We start from the raw sequence: 26,585 nt of genomic DNA, 5'->3' as shown, positions 1-26,585 counted from the left end.
TAGTTTTACTGTGCCACAGTATTGGTAATTTGAATTTGAAAACGGCGTATACTGTTAACCTTGGTCCATGTTACAACTACATAACAATGCTTACCCCAAAGATGGTACCTTTTTAAGCAATCTTTTCAAATAAGTGAAATTGTCAAAGAAAATAGGCTCCGAGCGATTTCCGTTGGGCTGGGCTAAGGACTCTTTGACACGGTCACAGAGTCAATCGGGTGAAAACTTCAACTGTTGGAATAAACAGGGGAGAGACTCTTGGATTCGGTGTTAAGAGCCCTCAGTACCAAAGTAACATTCATCATATTAAGTCACCATTGCTACTTTGCTCATTCAACGGGTACAAGTTGGCACTTTATGTTTTGCATAATTTAAAATGCAGGTTGGGGTGAAAATGCAATTGACTAAAGGCTGGTTATTATAATTTTTATGTGCTCACTTCTGGGCAAAAACACATTTTAATGTTATTTGTTATTGGCAGGTAGACGGCATGTTCTATGGGGCTTAGCACAACACAAAGATCCCTTGCGATCAGAGGACTAAAAGCACCATGGCGTCTGTTACCAGCGTGGCATGAGTTTTGGCTTGCTCGCCAAATAATTGTGATGACACCCCCAGCCGTACAGCTTTGGGTAAGAGGCAGTTTTTGACACATTTCCTTATATGTGTGTTGACCTTCCAATTTTTCCAATACATATACTTATTTTCCAGCAATCTCGATTACGGGGACGCAAGAAACCAGATGAGAATTTCGTTGCATTGGTAACCTGCAATTTGCATTAGAGGGCGCTGCTGGGAGGGATCGTGAGCTGGTGACTGAGGGCAAACATTGACCGGGTTTATCTATTCAGAGAGTACTTTTTAGGTCATGCGATAATGTTTTTAATGTTTCCATCGCATGCTATAATGGTCTTTCGTCTTTATCGTGAAAAAGGCATCAAACAAAGTTACTCGTGTATAAAGTATTTGAAAAATCACTAAGGAAAAACAATCAAATAACGAATACTTTCCTTATTATCTAGAACAGATATTTGTACGGCTAGACGCCATGAAACTGCTCAAATTGGTTTACAAATCATGTAGTTGCCAAAAACAAAGCATCCTGTGGATTCAATGAACTTATAGGATGGAAAATTCGATTTGTTTGACTATTCCAATGGTCTTTTGAAGCTGCAATATTTGTGATACATATGCTAATTCAGTTTCAGATACATATTATTTATTACATTAATTGACTACCATACTTCTAAATCAGCGCACAAAGATCACTGGCTGATTTAGAAATGTATAAAATGGGCAGGTGGGTCACTGGAGGATTACAATGGGTCTTGAGTCGGAGGGTCACTACATCCTGTGAAGTAACAATAAAGTGTGTAAATGCTCAGCCCCTGCCTCTGTCACTAACGCTGAAGTGTTATCTGAGGGGGGTTTTCATTTACAACTTCCTCTGCTTTAGTTGGGTAAACTAAACAGTCATAAAGTCCTGTAAAGGCATAAAACTACAATTCTCCTTGCAAGAGGAAAACTCGTTTATTTATCTAAAGCTTTATACCGAAAAGGTCAATAAAATGAAGAACAGTGTGGGGTAACGGAAACAAGAGTATAGAAATCCGAGATCAAAAGACACTGACAAATTAAGAAACTGACGATACCAAAAGCAATGCGCCTAATAAGGCCCACATATTATATGAAGCTTCCTAGTAAAACGTGCCTTACTAAAAATAAAAACTGAGTAGAAACACTTTTGGGATTGTACATTTGTCTGAAAGTGCACATTGTTTTAGGGGTTTCTGAGCTGGAACATAGACAACTTTATGTCGGCAGTACGCATGCTTAATCTTACTGGAACGGTATACATAGTTCGCAAGCACGAACCTAAATCTGTTTTCTATAAAACAGCCTGTGCTACTAACATATGTTTAAATGGAAAGAATATTTCTTAATCTATATTGTTACTGTCATTGATATAGATATATAAACTTAATAACCACATTATATACTATTGTTTTATAAAGATAATAAGGAATATGCTATGTCATTCTCTACATGATATGGTTTCTGCTTCATATAAATTTGATATAAATAACTTTTCCTACCTCAAACACCAATGTGAAACTCAGCAGTAGAACATTGTTTGCAAACTACACGGCTGATACTGTTCAACTCGAATACAATTCCATCTAAGCTACTCTTTTAATTGCATTAATAATAAATGCAATTTCTCCTGATAACGTGTACTTGAATCTGCTGACCACTCTCTAGTGTGGCCAAGAACAAATTATTATCCATATTGGTCATTTTTGTTGTTAAACAGAGATGAACAACTGACACACACTCCAGTAAATAAAACGATTCTATAGTATTTACCCTAATCCGTCTCTCATGACGTTTAGAACTAGAGCTCTTCAAATGTCTAAATGGCATTGCAATTTGCCGATACATCCTTGACACGTTTAGAACTGCATGCTTGACTATTTAATGTAAAAAGAACATACGTGCATTTAAAGTTAAAAGGGAAAGCAAACTTTAGCTTAATAAATAATATTAATCCTTCAGCTATTTATCTGGGTGAGTGAAAAGATGATTAACTGGCAAATCTTTACAACTTTAGTCTCCATAGATTTCACTCAGTTATCCTGCAAATAGACTTCCTACACCTAACTTCTGAAGTTTTTTTCCTCAAGAAACAGCCAAGAAATAAGTAAATAAATTCGTGAAGTGTCTAACCTTCAAAATCTCGGTCTCTGCACTCCATTCATCATTGAGTATTGAGTAAAATAATACCACAGAAGGCAGGCATCGTGCGGCTCTTTGAAGTGATCTTCAAGCAATGACTGATATGGCTACTGATGATTAAATGTGCACCTCATTTGAGTAGATGACAATTTCATTTTAGATCAACACGAGAAATTTATTGCTTAACCTTCACCCATGCAAAATTGCAGAACAAGGAAAGAACCGTTTAACTTGAAGAATAATTATGTTGTAGTTTAAAGAAATGTATTGTTCAACAACCTCACGTGAATGTCTTCCTATTTTAACTGTTGAGCATTACTTCGCTGAGGAAACTCTGCACATACTTCCAATTGTCCAACCCATACAACCGGCACATAATATACACAAGGAAGTGTTTCTTACCTTGAATGTTAAAGCCGTGAGCAATAACAGAACTATATAAAAACTACAACTCAGCAGTCTGTAAATACATCGCCAACTTGTTTAAACACAAAGTATAAATAATAAAGTCACTCTAATTCACATCCTGTAAACAGAATTTGAAAAATAGTCTGGGAAAGACCATCTTGCAAATTTTGTTTATAGACATGCGAAATGTTTCGGGGGAAATAGCTATGGGCAATGGAAAAGGCATAATATGGGTAAAATACAAATATAGAGAGAGATTCTTAATATAAATCCGCTAAAATTTAATTAACAAAACAGAAAATGCTTATATACATTTTAAATACATACATTTCACGATTTTCACCCTTTAACAGGTTCATAAAAATAACTTTTCGCGCAGTCTGAGTAATTCTTGTTGATATGAAACTCTTTAAGAGCAAATACAAGAAAAAAAAGTCAGACCGACTCAGCAGGGAGCAGTTTAATTTAAGCCAAACGGACTTTTATTTTTCACACAGTATAAGGTCGTTTCAGTTTACAGGAGTGTGGAGTTTAAAAAGCATGCTGGAACTTCCATTGAGCTAGAATAAAGACAAAACACTTTCATTCAACCAAAGCTATTAAATACTCTATGCACAGCAGTTCTTATCTTTCACCAAAGACGCCGTTTAAATCCCCAAGTTAAAGAACTTGTATTATTTAACATCCCTATAAATATATACAACTTCATATTGAAGCATAGCGACCAACTGTGAAATTAACTGAAGCATGTTTATCAGAAAGTATTTACAGCAATACCTTCTATACATTTAAAATATTCTTTATTCAAGGATATTGCACCACCAAAGCAATTAGTTGCATCAATAGCCCGCAGTCTTGTTTCAGTTATTTTCCCTCTGTTTAGTTGTGCCCTGACATATTAGCGTCTTCCCTTTTCACATTCTCCACGCTAAGTTTTGTTTTTTTGTTTTGGTGAGTTTTAACGTGCTTGGCCAGATGGTCGCTTCTCATAAATCTCTTGCCACATTCTGGGCAGGCGAAGCGTTTCTCCCCAGTGTGAGTCCTCAGATGCCTCTGCAGCTCATCTGATCGAGTGAAACTTTTGCCACAGAACAACCAGTTGCAGACGAAGGGTCTCTCGCCAGTGTGCCATCTCAGGTGAGCCTTCAGATGAGACGTCTTGCCGTAAACCTTCCCGCATCCCGGAATGTGACATATGTGCTGCTTCTTCTTCCCGGGCTCATCGCCATTGCTCGATGACTGGCAATTGGGACAGCGGCATCTTCTGCACCTCCTGGCAGTAGCCAGAGGAGATTTGGTATGAAGAAGAGCCGCTATCTGAGTTTGATACTGGGCGAAGTCTGAATGTCCCAAAACCAAGGAACGTTGGAGAGGGAAACGATGAGGAGCAATAGATGAGGGGTGACTGACACCGCTGCTCTGTTGGATGCTCCACCATGGGATGTCCTCTACTTGGTTGGGAGACATGTGCCTGTGTTGATGAGAAAGTAAGGTGGATCCTGTTTGGACAAAGCCTGACATAGCTGAACTGATGGGGGTCGGTGTACCATAGGTGACCGCGGGGACATAGGTTGGTTGGCAGCTTGAAGCTAAGGTCTGCATAGATGAAGGCAACATCTTGACGGGGGATAGCTCGAATGGGTAAGACGGCTCCGCCGGCGGAGTTAGAGGAAGTTCATGAGACCCATAGGACGCCTGAATATGAGGCGGTAGCTGATGAACCTTAGGAGGAGTTAGAGTTAGGCTGGAGTGGGATGGGATCCCCCCTGGGTTAGTCGGGATCTCGTTACTCCAGGGGTGAAAGATGCGGGACGGGGAACTCAGGGTTGGATCGTATGGGATCTGGAAAAAATCGGTATGAGTTGACCCAGTCTGTCCGATCCGATTGCATGTAGCCGCTAACAGAGCCAGTGGAGACTGCTTGGCGGACTCCGGGGAAGAATTTGGCGTACGATCCTGAGTAGTAAAACATGAAAAAAAAGTTCTGATCAATTGAAAGTTGTAGCGAGAGGTTCAAACTTTGTTTAAGTGCCGATGTAACTTTATTTGATAAGTACTTCGTATACGATTCAAAACATGAATTATCTGTACTGTTGTGACATAACTTCTTAAATGTCTAAAAGTACTAACCTGGAGAAATGCTTGCAGAGAATCACTGCGTAGAACAGCCACAGCAGCCATTCCCCGTGTAAATTGTTGAAAGGAGACACGATTCGATGTTTCAAGCAGTACTAAAGGGAAATCAGCCGCATGGAGAGCTTTCTTTCCTCCTCCTGCTATTCTGAGATATCCTTGGAATATCTGTGGTCGAGGGATCACTTCTTAGAATTTGATAAGACTTTGGTAGACCGCCAGCCAGTCAGGAGAAAGATTTATGGCTTTGAAGTTTGCCGCTGCCCAATCATCAAAGAATAGCGGGTCTTTCAGAAGGGAAACCAAATCCTTTGAATACACAAAGCTCCTATGGCGTGTTTGTTGGTATGTATAAAAGAACTGATTATTAGGGGGGATGGTAAAGGAGGAGATAAAGGCGGGACAATTAATGAAGTAATCACTATGTGGGAAATGTATATACACAAATAATTGGATTTACGTGATCAAAGTACTGCTGCCGCCAGGAGACCGTTGCATTGGATGCTTAAGTCATATGATCTCTTTTTTGTAATGAAGGATTTGTTGCACAGCCCTAAGTGACAATGTGTCTTTGTTATCTCTAGGAAATCTGTTCCAACATCACTGCGTTGATGACTTTTAGCAAATAAAGGCGATTGGAGATGAATCAACCGACTCGGCAGCAAGAACAGCATAGTTCTGCTCGGAGTTTAAACGATAGGAAGAGTTGCTGACTTCAAAAAAGTTTATAATGAAATTGTTTGCAGAGATAGGCAACATTAAAGGCACGTCGTCTATTAAAGATCTGAAAACGAAGTTCCATACCCTTCAGAGATATTTACATTTTCATTACAGTATCACGTTTAAATCCGATGGGAGGAGGGCATGTATAAATGCCTGCCCCCCCCCCCCCCCCTCCCAGCGCTTATAAAGGTGTCATTGTACTGGAAATATGTAACAATGTGAATAGAAGCTCGCCGTTTAACCATTCATTCTTTCAACCAGATTGTAAATGGGCAACTTCACTTTAAGATACACATTTCAGTCCCCGCCACACACATTCAATGACACAACAATAAGTTTTGCTTAAAAATCAATTAGAGGGTTGATTTGTGAATGGATATTCGTGTGCTAAATTTAAACCATTATGGAGTAGTGTCTTTTAACAGTTTATCTAAGGGAAAGCAGTAAATGTTTCAATACCACTGAAACTGGTTAAACAAAACAGTAAGAAATGGGAAGTACACAAATGTAAAAACTCTGTCAAACTTTCCCTGTCCATACTCCCTGAAATATTGACTTTTTTCCAACGTCAAACCATGAAGTTTGAGTCCCGGAGTGGAGAGATCAGAGGCTGAGTGTGAAGGCTGTTGATAGCTCTGTTAAGTCCCTTAAAGTGGTGGCGATGTGAGAGGCTGCGGAGGCGGAGCAGCTCGGTTCAAGGAAAGTGGAAACAATTTCTCTCTTCTCCGCCTGATCTCCGCCTTAAGCAGCTTTTCAAACCCTCCATCCCAGCACTTGCAGCGGAATCGGAATCACTAGTTGATCCCTTTACAAAAGCAATACACACACACACACATTATATATATATATAGATAGTTCATCTACAGAAATTGACAAGTAAACATAACTGCTAATTATCAACACGTTGGAACAAAACAAAAAAGTGTTATGTATTATCCCATATCCCAATACGTTTTAATATGTATTTAGTATATCGATTACAATCAACTGCTTGATCAGTGGAAATAATTTGGACGCGTCCATTTAATTGGATAGTCTCACTTTTCAATATTAGGTTTAAAAATGCAAACCCAATAAACCAGAAATCAAGCTTTTTTTTTAAAGGGTGTGCTCGAAATCTACGTGGCTGCAAGTAAGTAGTCCGCAGGTTTATCTGAAAAAGGATACTCAATTTAAATATACAGTATTGTTGTCATAGGTCATAGTGTCAGACTTCGGGTACACACAGATATCTGAATATCAACGCAGAAACTGATAACTAACGTTTAGGAAACAAGCTTAGATTCACTCATTAGGTTAACTTAAAAAGTTTTTTTTTAAAGCCTATTGAGCTCTTCCTTCAGGTAACATGATCCTGACAGCAGTCGTTAACTTCAATTGTGTGCACATTGCAAACGAAATCCTTCTAAACGATAACACACAGAGATCTTTATCATCCTTTCCTGTAGCAACAATCGGTGTCCTCTCAAAGACTTTTGAGACTTGCATAGTTTTAAATGGAGCGGCTCTTTTGAAGGGATTAGAGCGCCAAGTCCTCTCCCACGGCTCCAGATTCAGTCGTGGTGAGATGGGAGTTTCACGCTGTGCCAGGGCACTGCCAAGTTAATGCATTTAACTTGGATTTTGCTCACTTGTCCTTTATTATTTAAAAAAACGTGCTATACAAAAAGTGGTATAAGGATATGAATGAGAAATCGAGTTCTGAAAAAAAGAACTGGGTGCAAATAAAGGTTAAGGAAAGGTACAATAATCAAAATTACTTTCAAATCTCTTCAGAAGATTGTACTTTCTTCTTAAAACAATCAGCCCATGCAGCTTATATTTTAGAATCATTCTAAAACAAATCAATAAAGCATCCTTTTACTTTTTAAACTTAATAAAGCAGAATCTCACATAGACAGTTTAATAAGATCATAGCTGTGCAACACAATCAGCTATTATTCTTATTTATGGATCAATGAAATTTCATGCTGCAGTTTCCCAAAGATTAAAAAAGCAACATGAAAGCTTTTTAGGAGGCTTGATTTTTTTTAAATGATGCTAATTACATTTTATTTCAATGTTTGTGATTTGCTTAGGTAGACTGATAACAGTCCTTTGAAAGAAAAAGAGCAAAGACCTGGGTGTATAAGGCCAGGCTTTCCTTTGGTGTTATGTAGTTAAACAGGTCTTCTATCACATGCTCTGCACCTCTAGAAATATCTTAATAAGTCACATACCTACTTGCCGATTTGGAAAATTGAACTGAATATTTGATGGTAGAACTAAGTCATGAATAGCACAACTAATCTGGCAAATGCGATGCTATTGACATATAGGTGATATAAAAAATTCCAATGAATAGAAAACTAGATGTCATTCCATACATCATTTTATTAAACTTGATACTTTTACTGAAATGTTGATTAGTATGAATGGCTTTCATGCCATTAATAGGCCACAAATACATATTCATTTGAAAATTATAATGCTATAATTTGAGTTCAATGCTAAATGTTCTGAGACATCCAACCATGTTTTACATCACATGAACATACTAATTAAAAGTAAATCACTCACCCGGTGAGTAAACCAAGGCATGTTTCAACTTATTAACAAACATGACATTTAAGTCAAAATATTTTAAGCTTTGTTGCACAAAGTTTTCATCTGAATCAAAAAAGCCAAAAATTCAGTTTCTGATTCTCATGGGAATAGGATAGACAATGATCTTAGCAAACATCACTTGGTAGAATTCAATAACAGAGTGGATCCTAAATGTAATTCGGTTTCATGCAACCTAAATTACCACAAAAGGAGATACAAATTTAGATATTTTAAATTATGAGATAGATTACTGTGTCCAGTTTACAAATGGTGTTAATAATAAACTACTCCTATACGAGTGGCACAAAGTGTGTATTTACCTTGAATTCCAAATCAACTCATTGATGAAAGCATAACATTTATAGCAGAAATCACCAGTTTACACACTATTCAATGCAGCAATTGTATATTCATGGTTCAAGCTTATTTAAACATTAAAGTACACAATTTGTTCATGTTTCTTGGCTTCAAACGAAAGTGGGTCAAAGTCGACCTGAAAAAAAACAAAAAATAAAATCATCTAGTAGCTCATCTTTAAAGATAAACACAAGATAGTTTGACTGGAGTTCAGGAAGTTTCTGACTCCAGTATAGTCTGTTTCAATAAAGAATTAAACAAGAATCTTGTAAGAATTTGTCCTGTTACCATTCATTCACTTCTACTGTGAATATTCTTTTTGTAAATGTAAAATGAAATATAGACTAATAATGATGATATAGTAATACTATTGACAGCTAGCAGGAAAGCACTTATACATTTTCTACAAATGTGTATAGTCCATATTAACATTGGGTTAATTCAATTAAAATAAAAGAAAAGAAAGACAGAATTCTGAGTATCAACACTAGATATAGTGGCACAATATCTTTCTTAAGATAAATGTATGTAAGCTGTCATAAATGTTATCGGTCCTGTTCCAAATGCAGTGTTTAATATAGAACCTGAGCTTTCTCACCCCAGCTCCACAATAAAAATGATTTCTAAACATTAACAATTAAGAATCTGTGGAAATGGAGTACTCTTCTTCCATTCTGCTTCAAGACATTTCATTTTGCATTTTTCCATCAGTTGTGATTCACGTTTTTACAGATGGTATTTCCTCAGCATTTAGTTATGGGAATCGATCTGTATGTGCGTAAGTTGGGGGAAATTCATGGGTCATTTCAAACAGGAGAAATAACTCATGATGGTATATGTACAAACTCCAAATAGTACACGATCATAACTACTCACCAGCTAAGTAAATCATTACACATTTAGAGTGCATTTATACTACACCAAATGAACTGGGAGTGAATTGCTCCGGGAACTTTTTGGACTTGGAAAATTGACTTAGACTGGCTCTTCCAAAGCCTCGTCCTATTTCCTGGATTTCAAATCGGTCTGCAGCCTGTTGTTATCTCATGACTTACTTGGGCTGATGCCATGACACTTGGCGTGCATATACACTGGTCAGTTTGTAAAGCTTATTAATAATGAAATGCATTTTCTACATTATCTCTAAGAAGAATAGCCAATTGGGAATTTAATTAAAAGTCACAGAACAATCTTACCTGCCTTCCTGCCAAAGTTCCAAAAGTGCATTCATTCCACTGCGCACCTTTGAATCCGAACTACAGAAGACCATTTACACTGCTGTTTGGAATCAGCAGTTCGGCTGTGAAATCCCCAGCTGCTGCACTCTGTAATTACTTGTATCGGTCCCTGTTTACACAACAATTTAATAGTTGCACTGAAGTTCAAATTGCTTTGCTGCAATGTTAAAGTTGGTGTATAAATGCACTCTTTGAGTAAGATTTGGAATTTCTTTTTGATGACCCCAAAGCACTGTTAGGTATGGTAGGTCTCAGCAGCATCGTTTGGGCCTCTTTATATTTAGTGAAAATGGAGTAGATTTACATGTAGAATGACAGGATGGGCAGGTAAGTTGCTCCGAAGTATCTGTCATTGCTATTCTTGCATCAGTTGATGTAAGGTGCTATGAGAGTGGGCATGCAAGCACTCACCATCCCATTCCCTCCTTTCCTGTGGGAAGTAGGTAGCTTCACACAGCACCTGACTCTGCTATAACAACTGAGACCAGGAACCATGTAATAATCACAGGAATAAACTCAAATCCTACCACTCTGTGGCACAACACATTAATACGCGTGCCACGTGCTAGTCAGAGTAGAAATAGAAGAATATTTCAGATGAATACATAGCTAGAGGAAGGGTGCCAGGGGGAGGGATTCAAATTCCTGGGACACTGGAACCGGTTCTGGGGGAGGTGGGACCAGGTCAAACCAGACGGTTTGCACCTGGGCAGGGCCGGGACCGATGTCCTAGGGGGAGTGTTTGCTAGTGCTCTGGGGGAGGGTTTAAACTAAAATGGCAAGGGGTTGGGATCCTGAGCAGGGGGACAGAGGAAAGGGAAACGAGGATAAAAGCGAAAGATAGGAAGGAGAAAAACAAAAGTGGCAGTCAGAGAAATCAACGGTTTAAATCAAACATGGCCACAGTAAATAATAATTCTAATAGGTCTAAGAGCGTTAAAAAAACAAGCCTGAAGGCTTTGTATCTTAATGCGAGGAGCATTCGTAATAAGGTGGATGAATTCGCTGCGCAAATAGAGGTAAACGAATATGACTTGATTGGGATTACGGAAACATGGCTCCAGGGTGGCCAAGGCTGGGAACTCAACATCCAGGGGTATTCAATATTCAGGAAAGATAGGCAAAAAGGAAAGGGAGGTGGGGTAGCATTACTGGTTAAAGAAGGGATTAACACAATTGTAAGGAAGGATATTACCTCTGATGATGTGGAATCTGTATGGGTAGAACTGAGAAATACCAAGGGGCAGAAAACGTTAGTGGGAGTGGTATATAGACCTCCAAACAGTAATGCGGAGGTTGGGGATGGCATTAAAAGGGAAATTAGAGAAGTGTGCAAAAAGGGCACAGCAGTCATCATGGGTGACTTTAATCTACATATTGATTGGGCTAACCAAATTAGTAACAATACTGTGGAGGAGGAATTCCTGGAGTGTTTACGGGATGGTTTCCTGGACCAATATGTCGAGGAACCAACCAGAGATCAGGCTATCTTAGACTGGGTATTATGTAACGAGAAAGGATTAATTAGCAATCTTGTTGTACGAGGCCCCTTGGGTCGGAGCGATCATAATATGATCAAATTCTTCATTAAGATGGAGAATGAAGTAGTTGACTCAGAGACTAGGGTCCTGAATTTAAATAAAGGAAACTACGATGGTCTGAGGCGCAAGTTGGGTAGGATTGATTGGGGAATGTCACTCAATGGTGGATAAGCAATGGCAAACATTCAAAGACCGCATGGATGAACTACAGAATTTGTTCATCCCAGTTTGGCATAAAAATAAAACAAAAAAGGTGACTCAACCGTGGCTAACAAGGGAAATTAGGGATAGCATAAGATCCAAGGAGTGGACATATAAATTGGCCAGAAAAAGCAGTAATCCAGAGGATTGGGAGCAGTTTAGGATTCAACAAAGGAGGACAAAGGGATTAATTAAGAAAGGGAAAATATAATATGAGAGTAAGCTTGCAGGGAACATAAAAACTGACTGTAAAAGCTTTTATAGATATGTGAAGAGAAAAAGATTGGTGAAGTCAAGCATAGGTCCCTTGCAGTCAGAATCAGGGGAATTTATAATGGGGAACAAAGAAATGGCAGACCAATTAAATACATATTTTGGTTCTGTCTTCACAAAGGAGGACACAAATAACCTCCCAGAAATGTCAGAGAACATAGGGTCTGATGAAAGGGAGGAACTGAAAGAAATCAGTATTTGTAGGGAAATTGATGGGATTGAAGGCCGATAAATCCCCAGGGCCTGATAATCTGCATCCTAGGGTACGTAAGGAAGTGGCCCTAGAAATAGTAGATGCATTGCTGATCATTTTCCAACATTCGATGGAATCTGGAACAGTGCCCATGGATTGGAGGGTAGCTAATGTTACCCCACTATTCAAAAAAGGTGGGAGAGAGAAAACGGGGAATTACAGACCGGTGAGCCTGACATCGGTAGTGGGGAAAATGCTAGAGTCCATTATAAAAGATGTAATAGCAGATCACTTGGAAAACAGTGACAGGGTCGGACAAAGTCAACATGGATTTACAAAAGGTAAATCGTGCTTGACTAATCTACTGGAATTTTTTGAGGATGTAACTAGTAAAATAGATAAGGGAGAACCAGTGGATGTGGTGTATTTGGACTTTCAGAAGGCTTTCGATAAGGTCCCACATAAGAGATTAGCGTGTAAAGTTAAGGCACATGGGATTGGGGGCAAGGTATTGACTTGGATAGAGAACTGGTTGGCAGATAGAAAGCAAGGAGTTGGAATAAACGGCTCTTTTTCCGAGTGGCAGGCAGTGACAAGTGGGGTACCGCAGGGATCGGTCCTTGGACCCCAGCTATTCACAATATATATTAACGATCTGGGCAAGGGAACTAGATGTAATATCTCCAAATTTGCAGATGACACAAATCTGGGTGGGCGTGTGTGCTGTGAGGAGGATGCCAAGAAACTACAGGATGATTTGGACAGGTTGGGTGATTGGGCAGAAGCATGGCAGATGCAATATAACGTGGATAAATGTGAGGTTATCCACTTTGGTGTCAAAAACAGGAAGGCAGATTATTATTTGAATGGCAATAGATTGGGAGAAGGGGAAGTGCAACGAGACCTGGGTGTCCTTGTGCACCAGCCGCTGAAGGTAAGCATGCAGGTGCAGCAGGCAAATGGTATGTTGGCTTTCATAGCGAGAGGGTTTGAGTACAGGAACAAGGATGTCTTGCTGCAGTTGTACAGGGCCTTGGTGAGACCACATCGTGAGTATTGTGTGCAGTTTTGGTCGCCTTATCTGAGGAAGGATATTCTTGCCATGGAAGGAGTTCAGCGAAGATTCACCAGGCTGATACCTGGGATGGCAGGATTGACGTATGAGGAGAGATTGGGTCGATTGGGCTTGTACTCGCTGGAGTTTAGAAGAATGAGAGGGGATCTCACTGAAAGTTATAAAATTCTGGCAGGACTGGACAGACTAGATGCAGGGAGGATGTTCCCGATGGTCGGGGAATCCAGAACCAGGGGTCACAGTCTAAGGATAAGGGGTAGGCCTTTTAGGACAGAGATGAGGAGGAATTTCTTCACCCAGAGAGTGGTGAACCTGTGGAATTCTCTACCACAGAAGGCAGTAGAGGCCAATTCATTAAATATATTCAAGAAGGAGTTGGATATATTTCTTAAGGCTAAAGGGATCAAGGGGTATGGGGAGAAAGCAGGGACCAGGTACTGAACTTGGATGATCAGCCATGATCGCATTGAATGGTGGAGCAGGCTCGAGGGGCCGAATGGCCTACTCCTGCTCCTATCTTCTATGTTTCTATGTTTCTGTGTTTCTATGTTTCTGCACCATTATGTTGGACTATCACAGAAGTGAAAATGTTCCAATCTCTCCTGCAAGGCACTGATAGTTTTATATTTAGATTTTTTTTGAGGTAGTTTAATTGTCTACTCATGTCCATTTTACTTAGTAGACAGTGCCTGATATTTTCCAGCAAAGTGCAGAACTAATTTTCTTCAAGGCATTTATAAAATTTGCTATTATATATAATTTGAAGGCATTTATAATTAGAAAATTAATTATCATTAGAAAAATCCCAATTTACACTGACATCATAGTGATTTACTTCACATTGACTATAGTGTGTTTTATGGTGCAGCTGCAAATCAGGTGCATATTTTTAGTTACATTGAACTATTTTGCCAAGTAAACATCACACATGTGTTTATTCAGTTGTATTTTTGAAATAAAGCACTAATTGTTTTGCTGGTTTTGGCTTCAAATGAGCAAATTCATAGTAGACTGGTTCTAACTACAAGAAGTAATTTTTTGTTGCCTTTTTGTGTAGTAGAGGATAGCTATTTGTATGGCATGAGCTGGTAATTTAATATTGCCAAGGGCATGAAGTGAATCTAGGCAGCCATTGTAAAAACCATAAGAAATTACATTCAGTTCAGGTCATTCTAATGTGAAGGGAAAGTCTACAAAACCTCAGAATAAATAAGTTATTTACTCCACTGCTTTTAGTTCAGCTAAAAAAAACATGTACCACTACATGGCATCATTAAAATCAACTGTAAATCAGCAGACATTAAGAGGAGATTGGTGTAACTGTCTTGTTACTTTCTGCATCAAATCAAAGGCCACAACATGCATTGCAACTGGTAATTTAACACATGAACCGAGTCAGAACAGAAGATACTGTAAATCCATTTAATTTGGAAAAAAAATCTTATTTCAATTGAATGTGTGTAAATACAGCGAGTGACAGTTTTAAACATTCACAGGGCTGGAGTGAAATATTCAGGCTGGAAGTGATGTGTGCTAAAATCTCTTATCCAGTAAGTGTGTCCACCATACACACTTCAACATCCCTCACAGAAACTTTGGAGAGAGTTAAGAGCTAATAGTTTAATTGTTAGAGATAAAGTGCTGGCTTTGTAATCCAATGCCATTTGTTTGAGTCTAATGCCCTAGTTATACTCTATTGCACTAGTTATACTCTATGGGGCCTAAATTCTTTAGTGCTCCAAAGCAGGCATGATTCTGGCGGCACGCAGCAATGGCGTGCCAGAACAGAGAGGCCAGAGAACTGAACTAAATATGCCCGCCGCCCTCATCATCATCATTCAGGTGAGCTAGAGGTACCAATCAGGCGCCCCAATGCAGCTTGACCATCTAGGCCTAACCAATTTCATCTGGCGCAGAGGCCCACTGGTACGTGCAGCGGGAGGTGGGAGGCGTTTGTGAGGGGGAGAGGCGCAATTGGGAGGGGGCCAAAGGTGGGCCTATTGTGGCTCCAGGAGCACTCCTACTCCTTCCAACTCCACAAAGAATAAAGGCCTCAATATTAACCCCCCCCCCCCACCCCACAACAGATGGGAGAGGGTCGGGAGGGGTTAAAGAGTTAAATACGCGTACACATCCCCAACTCGCTGCGCATGCTGCCTTTTTTATGGGGCGTCCGATTGCCTCACCATGGAGAGGTGAGACACTTAATTAATATATTAAAATTGGATTCCCACGGTGTAATTGGGAACCTGATTTAAAATTCACTGCTGCTCCATAGGTTTCCCAGGGGTCGGGAAACCCGGCAGTGAAAGGGAAGCAGGAGCTGCGGACTCCGCAAGGTAAGTGCCTTTTTCAGCACTCCCTGTGGGCCAGGAGGAGCAGGAGTGCTCCCCCCGACCTTCTAAAGGAAGCCTTAGGCCTCCCCCAGTCTCAATTGCCAGCCTCCTCTCCCCAGCCTCGATCATGGCCTCCCCCCCCACCACACACCAGATCACGGCCTCTCTCTCACCCCTCCAGATTGCCAGGGATCATCCCTAATGGTCCCCGACTGTGGTCTCCTGCCAGTACTGTTCCTTCCTGGCTGCCAGCCTGGCTGGGCCTGGCCAGCTGCCGGGCGGGAAACAGACCAAAAAATGTTAGAGGTCCTGCCATTAAGTTCGGCAGGACCTCCGCGTCCTCAGCCTCGCCGGGTTCTTCGGCCATTTTAGGCCTACCCCGCTCGCTCCCTGCCTCCCCGTAAATATTGAGGCCAACATTTTGGAAAGTTTTGGGGCCTTTTTTTGAGTGACCTCTAGCGGTCCCTTTAAGGATCGCCGGGTAGGCAGTTCAAGACCCAAACATACTACTTGGAGCTTGTGCTTACTTACTGGCCTGAAAATGTTAATATATTTGTTATGAAGGTAAAAAATCTAGGAGGAAAAAGTGCCATCCTTTTGCTGTCCTCAACAATATATTATGTGAAAGCAGTCGCAGAGAAAACCAAACCTCAGATTCTCCCATGGTCCCTATCCACTTGACTAGATGAGATTGTATGGTCATGAGCAGGTTGCAAAAGGAGAAAATGAGGACAAAGGAGACTACAATAATTGAAAAGGTGCAGAGTTATTATATAGTACTTACGAGAAACAGGTTTGACTAGTTTTCACAAATTACAAAAGAATGTTTATCACGGATATGTTAATACTTCACTCCCAAAGTTTGCTGTGGACTTAGTTTTAGATGTGCTTCTTTTAGAACATTCATACTGAAACAGTAGAACTGAAAATTATCTCCAACTATTTGAAACTTGCATATATAACTGTATCACACTTAGTCATCGGCTCATTTGGGCACCCACAGGTTTGTGCAAATGAGGTTGTAGTGCAACGGTGTAATGTTATCTAATATCTTAGTATTAAGAGGCTTACGAGTAGATATTGTTGAGTACTCTTTATTAGGTCTTGTGTCAGTGCCAGCTCGTGCAGTACTGCCGCATGGCCAAGATGGCTTCCTATTTATACGACTGCCGTCAAGCAGCTGTCTTTACTACAGCTACCGTAAAGCAGCTGTCTTTACTACAGCTACAGTTATCTGTACAACGGTAGATTAAATTTAAAAAAATTCTCCCTTCTCCTTTTCTCTTGAAAGGTTCGGCTCCTGGCCAGTTCCACGAGCAACCGGCACCCTCCAGTATCTCACCTAAGTGGCAATTATCCATGTGTAACAGTGAGTATGATCATGGTATTCGACCAAAGGGAGCATTAATGCTGACCCTGATCCTGTCCTCACCTGATGCCCACACACAAATACACACATCCAACAGCTGACCAGGAGGGGTCGGTCATTGAAGCCAATTGTAATCCCCTATTGCTTTTCTGGCTGAGATTAGTTAACTCAGGACAGGCCAGGGATTTACCTGCTATAGTCCATATACTCACTGTGCCATTTGTGATTATCTGTTCTCTGGATGTGGGTGACACAGACAAGGCTGCATTTACTGCCAATCCTTAGCTGGCCAGAGAAGGTGGTGGGAGCCACTTCAGAGGACATTAACAGTCAACTACATATTGTTGGACTGGAGTCATGTATAGGCCAAAACAGGGAGTGGTGGCAGATTCATTTCCCTAAAGGACATTAGTGAACCAATTGGACAATCCAGAAGCTTTCATGGTTATTTTTCTGGTGCCACAAATCACCAGAATTATTGAGTTAAATTTCACAATTTTCCCATGTAGAATTTGAACTCATAACCACTAGATTGCCATACCCATGTACATAATAAATATTGTGACAGCTTTGGGAACATTATATACATTATAAAATGATGTAAGGAGACTGAAACTATGATATGATTGTGTGATCTTGATTTCAATCCTTCTGGAATTATATAGGCTGCGATTTTGCTGACCTCAGCGGGTCCGCGGTGGGCGATGTCGGTGGTGGGTCCCGACCCCGCTGCTGTCTCCATCCCAGCCTCTCAAATGAATTTCCCTAGATTGGGCTTGTTAAGCCCGCCCAGCGCATTTGCCGGCCAATTAGAGGAAGCGGGTCTGGTGATGTCATTTGATGACACGTTATCAGCCGGTTTCCTTAAAGGGACCATGGCCAACTTTATTTTGACATTTTTGCTGTCAGTGTTCTGCAGCACTGAGGAGCTGCAAACACTGACAATCACTGGACAGAGGTACAGGGCTGCACCCAGGCTCTCCCATGACTCCCATACTTATGGCAGGAGTCACACCACGCAGGGAGGTCTACTTCCCTTCCCATGGGCAGAAGAGACCTCCCTAGGAGATCAACACAACCTGGTTGCACATTGCAGATGAGGGCAGGAGGACCTGGGTGCAGTGCCGCAAACGTTTCAATGATCTCAGTAGATCATGAAATGTTAGTTCAAAGCCGCACTCAACCTCATCCTACTGTGCCTCTCATCACATCCCCATCACTCTGCCTTCCCTACCCTATTCCTGCACATTCTTACTCACACAAACTTACCTTGCACCTCCAACCATCCCTCTATCTGCATTATCACATCCCCAGCTCACTAGCCACCCTTCACACTCACCCTCATCCTAGTGCAATCATACCAACTAACAACACACAAGGGTAGGCACTTGGGAGTTTTATGCAATGTTTATGTAAAGTTTCTGTTAATGTGGTGTCAAACATTGAAACCTTTATTTTCAACACTTTGCGTTCTTGGACAGTTTTCTGTGCATCTTTGGAAGTAGCTTAGTGAGTTGCAGTAGCTGGTGAGACATAATGGTACCCCCTGCAATGGCGATGAGTGTGAAAGGAATGGCTTGGACATTGTAGGGATGCTTTATGGTGTTGGTGTAGGGTGGTGCCAACCTGACACATCATTTGGCAGTTAGGATGTACAGCATCAAGTGAAGTAAATTTGGCCATGGTGAGGCCATCCCTGGCCTTCCGGGCAGCAATGTGCTCGGTGCTGATGCCCTGTGTCCTGTGCAGCATCAGGTGATTGTGGAGAAGGTTGGTGGTGTTGTTGGTGCTGCTGGTGTGCCTGGTGCTGCTGGTGTTGGGGCTGATCGTGATGGGATTCTGAGGACCAAGGTGAGAGAGTATAAAGGGCACCCATGCTGATGGAATAGATGGCAGGTGAAGTAGAGATGACAAAAGCAATCAGTCAATGCTGAGAAATGTAATGAGGTCAGACTGGATGGAGACTTGCGTAAAGAGTTGCAGCAAGGTGAATCTGTTGTGGACATGCAGTGAGGAAGAGTTTGTGGCTGAGGGAAGATATCTCTGAGGTGGAAGCTTTTACTGTACATTTGAAGCTGTCAACTCAACAGCTGATTCAATGGCCACTGAACTCCCGCCTCAGCTTGACAGACATGGTTCACGACCAGTGTGAACTTCATGGGTGAGTTGTCAAATATAGGTGAGCTGAAATTCATTCTTAAGTGGCTCTAAATAAGCCATTAATTACTTGAATTGGTCCCGCCGCTGCATGTTGTGTCTGCTCAGCGCTGACAGACCCAACATCGAGGAAAGGCGTGTGGTGGTGGGTTCACAGCGGGGTCCTAACCTGCTGGGGGAAAAAAACACTTTCCCACCCGACCCGCCACCGATTGCGTCCGCTGACCCCCCGGCAAATCCACCCCATAGAATTTACAGCACAAAAACAGGCCATTCGAACCAATGCTCCAGATGAGCCTCCTCCCACTCTATTTACTTAATCTCACCTCATTGACATATCCTTCCATTTCTTTCTCCCTCGTGTACTTATCTAGGTTCCCCTTAAATGCATCTATGCTATTCACCTCAACCACTCTATGCGAGTTCCACATTCTATTTGCAACAGTAGCCAATTTGAAATAAATCCTCTGAACAACCTCGAGACACACTCTGGATAATCAATGAGTCCCGAGCAGTTCAGGTAGGTGACTCTTTAAAACTGAAACTGGTTTACATTCTTTTCTATATGTATAAGTATTTCCCTTTCTTTGTGCCCCAGTGTTACATGTCTTTGAGCTAGTTGCTAGTAGGTGTACAGGAGTGATTTGGGTTTTCTCAACTTCCAATTTTTCCTTCCTTTTCATGTGATCAAGAGTTTTGTCTCCATTCCAAACCTTCTACTCATTCCCCAACTGGAATTGGAACATCATAGACGGTAAATCAGAAATGAGAACCATGCACTCTCCAGCAAAGTACTCAAACACTGGGCAAGCACAACAGGTCACTCTGTTCAAAGGCATTCATCAAAAGTTTGGCTAAAGAAAAATCATAAAATGGTTGCAAGATAGAAGGGAGACGTCATTGAAGCTCTATCCCAACTCTGCAAATCTCATAAGCCCTTGGAAACCACAGGCCTCACCCTTTTGAAAAGAGCACCGGAACAAAAATATGCCCTAAAACTAACCTGCTACATATTTTCTGGTTGCCTAGCAATGTCATATAATGTTGATGTTTAACCTCATATTTATCATTTTTTGCATTTTTGCATTTTATGTAATTGTTTACTAACTGTTAAGTTCCTTTTTTTTACACCCATAACAAGAACAACTGATTTCTGAAAACATTTTTCTCTGCTCTTTGACCTTTAACCAGGATGTTCAGTGTTCATATTAATACTCTGCATTGAGAGATTAAAGTCTTAGGGAAAGTTTGTACATTGGGTTAGATTATTATGAAAATCACAAGAGGATAACATGCCTGCATTTCCTCTGTATCATCTACTTACTTGTTGCAGTCTGTATGCTTGCAATTCAGGCATTCCAACAGGAACAACCAAAATGTCCCTCAATGCACGAAAGCAGGGCCAAAAGTTAATTTTTTGACAAAGAAACAAATTGCTCCAAACATAATATTTCAAAGTCCTTATTTCCTTCTCTTACAAAGAAGCCTAATTTTTTTTTCCATTGAACCTCCTTTCAGAATTTGTTTCCTCCATAGATTTATTCCATGGTAGTAATAATTTATAGTTATTTATTATAGTCTGTGTTTGTGCTTCTTGTTTGTCTTTCTTTTGTTCCTCTATTCTCCAATCTATAAATGCTGCTCTCCAGTAAAAGGTTTTGCACTGAAATGACTTAGTCGCAAATTCTGACCAGTGCTTAAGTTAAGAAGTAAAACAAAAGGAAGCATTTATTTCTAAAATAAGTCTGGTATTCAAGCACCGGCCCCAGCACTATAAGACTTAACTTGTGTAGCGGTTTTTAGCAACCTCTGTTACTTTGTAAAAGTAGTTCTCAGCTAGATGAGAATTTTAATCATAACAAACAGAATTTAACAGAAATGTGGAGATTCTAGACCACCAATTCACCAGCATTTCCTGCATAAAGCATTGCTTTACATATGAAAATTACTTCGTTCTTGCTTTACAAATCAAGAAGTACTCTGATTTCTTGCCAGAATCATTATTCTGCTGTGACTGTAATGTGGCTGGTTTAAAATCAGAAGTGATTGGCTATCAATCACTTCAGACATTTAATGTGACCTTGGATGACCTTGCAGTCCAAAGGGAAAGTAGGAACATTTGGAAATGAATTGTTTGAGGGTGTACTGCATATACAACTACAACTAACAAAAGGAGTTTAGGAAGTAAAAATATATTTGAAACCGAGGGTAAGTGAACTTTTATTACAGTATTTGTTGATTTCAATTTTGTCAAATACTTTATTCATTTGAAGCTAGTGGCATTGTCTTATAAAGCAATACTACTTTCATTTCCAAAACTTTTACAGCCAGACCACCTGTTAGGGATCAGTATATGCCACATGTTACAGCTGTTTGTGGTTTGATTATACCTATAATCTATGTTCAACTATGAAATAGTTCCTGTACTAGCTAAATTGGAGGAGGAGTCTATTTGTATGACACAGGTCTCACATCTGTCTCAGGCTCCAGTTATACTGCCATTTTCACACTGATGCCAAACAATTTCAGGTGTGCATCAACACAGATATGACAGTATAACTTGAGTGTCAGATTCTGATTTGAAAACTCCAGTGCACTAAAGCCAAATGATGTGAGACAGGAGGCCATTCCATCGTAGTTTGGGCTTGAACTGGCTACAGTATAACTCCAGCCTGGTGCGAAGTTGCGACTGGATATTTCCCAGGCAGCCCAGTGGGAATTTAAGGAAAAAAATCAATATTATGAGAGAATGGACACTCCCATCCCTTCTTTCCTACCTTGTAAGCAGAGATCTGTGCATGCATCCAAGCATGTATACATGCAGAACTCCTTTGTGGCTGACCTTACTGTGACCTGCAGGGATGTACAGGTAGCAGTACAACTCAGGTCTACTGGCTGTGCATCACACTTCATAGACACTGGTCTGGGACTATAACTGCAGCCTTACACTAGCTTTTCACACAGTGTCCAATGCTTCAGGCTACTGTGTACTTGAATCATAAAAGTAGTGTCTCATAGGAGAACAACATCTGTGAATTTCCACAGTAATCTGCCACAAACTAATACATCTAGCGGCCACTCAGCGGAGCTTTGATGTCATGCTTCTATAGAAAGCTGCCATTGTTCGCCACTCCAAACATGGGAGAGATCAAAACTTTGGCCTCTCTAATTTTGGAGATATTTTCTGCAATATGATACTGCGATTCTAGCTTTGAGGCTTACACTGCCTGCATGTTTAAGAGTTGGTCTAAGTCATAATGCTTATTGCCCTGAGGCCAGGCGGGGAGGGATAGGTCACTACACCTCAACCAAAGTGCACAGTGTGTGTGGTAGGTCAGTCTCTGAAAGCAGGGTTGTGTGTTGCTCCAAAAACTGTTGTAAGTCATAGTTTGGTACATCACATAAAATAAAAAGGAAGATATAAATAATCAGAATCTTTAATGCAACGTAATAAAAATAAGAGCCAATAGTTTTTTTTAAATTTCCTTTACTAGTTAATTCTGCGTCTGAAGAAATGTGATTGTAGATTATTCTAAAGAACTTCATTTAATTAATACGTTGGCAATATAGTTCTTTAATCTAGAAGTGACATTTCTCAAGATAGTTTTCTTTTGTTTGTACTGGAGTACAGAAGAATAAGCAAACATTACGAATAACAGACTAGAGCACGATAACCATTATTAAAGTTGCATTTATGCTAACATTAACAAAATTCATTTGTTAATGTTAAGTAGTAATGTTTAATGCGTGTTTGGTCAATTATTTCTCATTTATTTTATCTTAAAACACTGCCAAATTCAATTAATAGCATCTCCTATTTATATTTACCTCTAACCCTTCTCCAGCATTGAGTTTCTTACCCAGCTCACAAAGCAGCTGCTAATTCAGTTCTGTACTGAGTGCACAGCTGTTTTGAATTCAGATCTCCTGTGTAAACTGCAAATTTGTTTACTTCACTATAAATATGTTCATTTTACACAGCTGATTTTAAACTTGCTGTAAAACAGAATGATTTAAAATCAGACTTATGAAAGTAACCAGGAATTAAAGCTCCAACTATTTTTTCCACTCGCACAACACATTGCATGTGTCGAAATGCAGTTTGATTTTATCCGATATTTCATCCTGCTTTGAGGAAAAGATTCTATGTAAATGCTTTGGGAAATTCAGTTCAATTTGTATCAAAAAATCTTAACTAAATTCAATTGTCTGAGCATACAAGGTATTGGACTGACTCCCTGGACATGGAGTATAGGTTGTACTCAATGTGAACCTGTTGATACTATGGGCTAATTCCGTTATCATTTGATTATATTTATCTTCACCTTCAATGTGATTGCTTGTTATTCTGAATGATAATTATAAATAAGTGACTTTTCTATTTAACAAGAGGCTATTCAGTGGAAGATAGCCTTTTGCAGATCTGAAAGATGTTGCAGTAGCAAAATATTAGCAAAATGCTGGATAAGGAAGCAAGAAAGAAAGAAAGACTTACATTTCTATAGTGCCTTTCATGACCACCGGACGTCCCAAAGTGCTTTACAGAGGTACTTTCTGAAGTGTAGTCACTGGTATAATGTGGGAAATGCGGCAGCCAATTTGCGCACAGCAAGCTCCCACAAACAGCAATGTGATAATGACTAGATAATCTGTTTTTTTTAGTAATGTTGATTTGAGGGATAAATATTGGCCAGGACACCGGGGATAACTCCCCTGCTCTTCTTCAAAATAGTGCCATAAGATCTTTTACGTCCACCTGAGAGGGCAGACAGGGTCTCGGTTTAACGTCTCATCCGAAAGATGGCACCTCCGACAGTACAGCACTCCCTCAGCACTGCACTGGAGTGTCAGCCTAGCTTTTTTGTGCTCAAGCCCCTGGAATGGGTCTTGAACCCACAACCTTCTGACTCAGAGCCAAGGGTGCTACCCACTGAGCCAAGCAGGTTTATTTCTACATGCCTATAAAACTGAATCAAATGTTCAGTCAATTATACTCTTAAATTCACACAATTCATGTGTATACCAAGTCAAAAACAACCTCTCATGTTTACCAGAATGATACATTTTTCAGTTTTTGGTCTGAGAAAATCACAAGTACAGGTTCCTTCTGTTGCTAACCATTTGCTGCTAAATTATTTTTATTCTTATTTCACTGAATCTCTGAACGAATCTAAAAAAAGTTATTTTAACAATTTGACTTCTTACAACATAATAAATTATACTTTAAATTACTGTAACTCGCACCAAGTCCCGTTCACCCATCACCCCTGTGCTCGCTGACCTACATTGGCTCCCGGTTAAACAATGCCTCGATTTCAAAATTCTCATCCTTGTTTTCAAATCTCTCCATGGCCTCGCCCCTCCCTATCTCTGTAATCTCCTTCAGCCCCACAACCCCCCAAGATGCCTGTGCTCCTCTAATTCTGTCCTCTTGAGCATCCCTGATTATAATCGCTCAACCACTGGTGTCCATGCCTTCTGTTGCTTAGGCCCTACGCTCTGGAATTCCCTGCCAAAACCTCTCCGCCTTGCTACCTCTCTTTCCTCCTTTAAGACGCTCCTTAAAACCTACCTCTTTGACTAAGCTTTTAGTCACCTGCCCTAATTTCTCCTTATGTGGCTCGGTGTCAAGTTATTTGTCTTATAATACTCCTGTGCAGCGCCTTGGGATGTTTTACTACGTTAAAGGTGCTATATAAATACAAATTCTTGTTGTTGTTGTACCTATTGGATGACATGCAGACAAAGTATGTGCCACTTGTTCTAATGGTTTTGTTATCCTATTTAGACTAACTATTTAAAAAGACGATGGACAATTTTTTTTAAAATATATATTACAATTAGGACATAATTTTGGACAAAATTCAAAACAGCAAAATGGATGTTGAATAGAATACTTCAGACTGTGATAATTTTCTTTGTATTTATAGAATTGTGCAACTATTTGACATTTATGGTTGAATTTAAAATATTGACAATCAGCAATCTGTTATTTTGTGGCAGAGCCACTAAGGGACTCCAATCAATTGTATATAATTCCCTTTAATAATATGTTGGCTACAGCCTGAGTCTGTATCTTTGTTTTCACTGTTTACATGTACAGAGCGCGATCACTTTAATAGCGCGGGTAAACGCGATGACGTCACGCCGTTCATCACGTGATCCCCCACCGGCGGGAAAAACGTGGTGACGTCATGACGTCAGCCACGGGACCGCCCTAACAGTCCTCATGGAGCCTCCGAACTGACTAGACCTATATTCTATGTTCTCCTGTAGTTATCCGTTAAGCTCTGTTAGTTTTCATTAAACCTTGTTTATTTGATCGCCTGAGTGGACCTCAGTCTTTTGGATAGGAACTAAACATTCCTACATTGGTGACCCCGACTTTGCGAACGGTTTTCGCAGAAGTTACTGAACATGGAATCGAACGCCGTTGCTTTGAAGCTACCACAGTTCTGGGAGCAACAGCCAGCCGCGTGGTTCATCCAGGCTGAAGCCCAGTTCGCAATCAGGAACATCGCTGCGGATCAGACCCGTTACTATCACGTGGTCTCCGCCCTCGACAGCGCCACAGCCTCGCGGATCATCAGCCTGCTTGGTAATCCACCAGAAGATCGCAAGTATGATACGATAAAGGCGTGGTTGTTACAGGTCTTCGGGCTCACGAAGTCGGAGCGCGCCCGCCGGCTGCTCAATATGCCCGGCCTCGGGGACTCCAAGCCATCCGAGCTCATGAGCCAAATGCTCACATTCCTGGGCTCCGAACCGGAATGCTTCCTCTTCAGGGAGCTAATCCTCAGCCAGCTACCAGAGCAAGTTCAGGCTGCCCTAGCCAGGTCGGAAGTCACCGACTGCGCATAGCTGGCTACCGAAGCGGACAAGATCTTCGCGGTGACACAGCAGTACTGCGCTGCCACGAGACGCCCATCCCCCACAGACGCCGCTCCAGCCCCTCAACCTGCGGGGTTGTACTTCTACCACGCCCGTTTTGGCGCGAAAGCAAGATGCTGCTGCCCTCCCTGCAGCTTTTTGCTCAAAAAATACCCAGCAGCCATCCTGTTGAAAGAGGACCGGTTATAATGAGCGCCCTGCGGCTGCGATGGCAATCGATAATTCGGGAAAACTCCTCTTTATCAACGACTCCCTATCTGGTCGACGTTTCCTTTGCGACACCGGGGCGCAGTGTAGCATCCTACCCGTGTCAAATCTTGATCTACAAGTTGGGGGGCACGGCCCCTCCCTCCAGGCGGCTAATGGCG

At 40.9% G+C, this 26,585-nt stretch overlaps 2 protein-coding genes across 9 annotated transcripts in view; both read right to left on the bottom strand.

Annotated features, from left to right (window-relative positions):
* Positions 1-3,599: 3,599 nt before the first annotated feature.
* Positions 3,600-5,446, bottom strand: sp5a (Sp5 transcription factor a). The gene is made up of 2 exons (XM_085983856.1): positions 5,275-5,446; positions 3,600-5,100 (listed from the first exon to the last, which is right to left on the bottom strand). The coding sequence occupies exons 1-2, from the start codon at positions 5,323-5,325 to the stop codon at positions 4,024-4,026; spliced, it is 1,128 nt and encodes a 375-aa protein (XP_085839982.1). The 5' UTR covers positions 5,326-5,446; the 3' UTR covers positions 3,600-4,023.
* Positions 5,447-8,353: 2,907 nt separating this feature from the next.
* Positions 8,354-26,585, bottom strand: part of myo3b (myosin IIIB) — an 884,551-nt gene continuing 866,319 nt past the window's right edge. For all 8 annotated transcript variants that reach the window (XM_085986241.1, XM_085986242.1, XM_085986237.1 and 5 more), the window contains one exon: positions 8,354-9,079. The gene's annotated coding sequence lies outside the window, so the exon portion shown is untranslated. The remainder of the gene's footprint in view (positions 9,080-26,585) is intronic.

Source organism: Somniosus microcephalus, chromosome 4 (genome assembly GCF_052327205.1).
Source record: "Somniosus microcephalus isolate GS21.2 chromosome 4, FLI_Smic_1.0, whole genome shotgun sequence".
Lineage (NCBI taxonomy): Eukaryota > Metazoa > Chordata > Chondrichthyes > Squaliformes > Somniosidae > Somniosus > Somniosus microcephalus.
The sequence above is the reverse complement of the archived record's forward strand: the minus strand, read 5'-3'. Positions and strand labels throughout refer to the sequence as shown.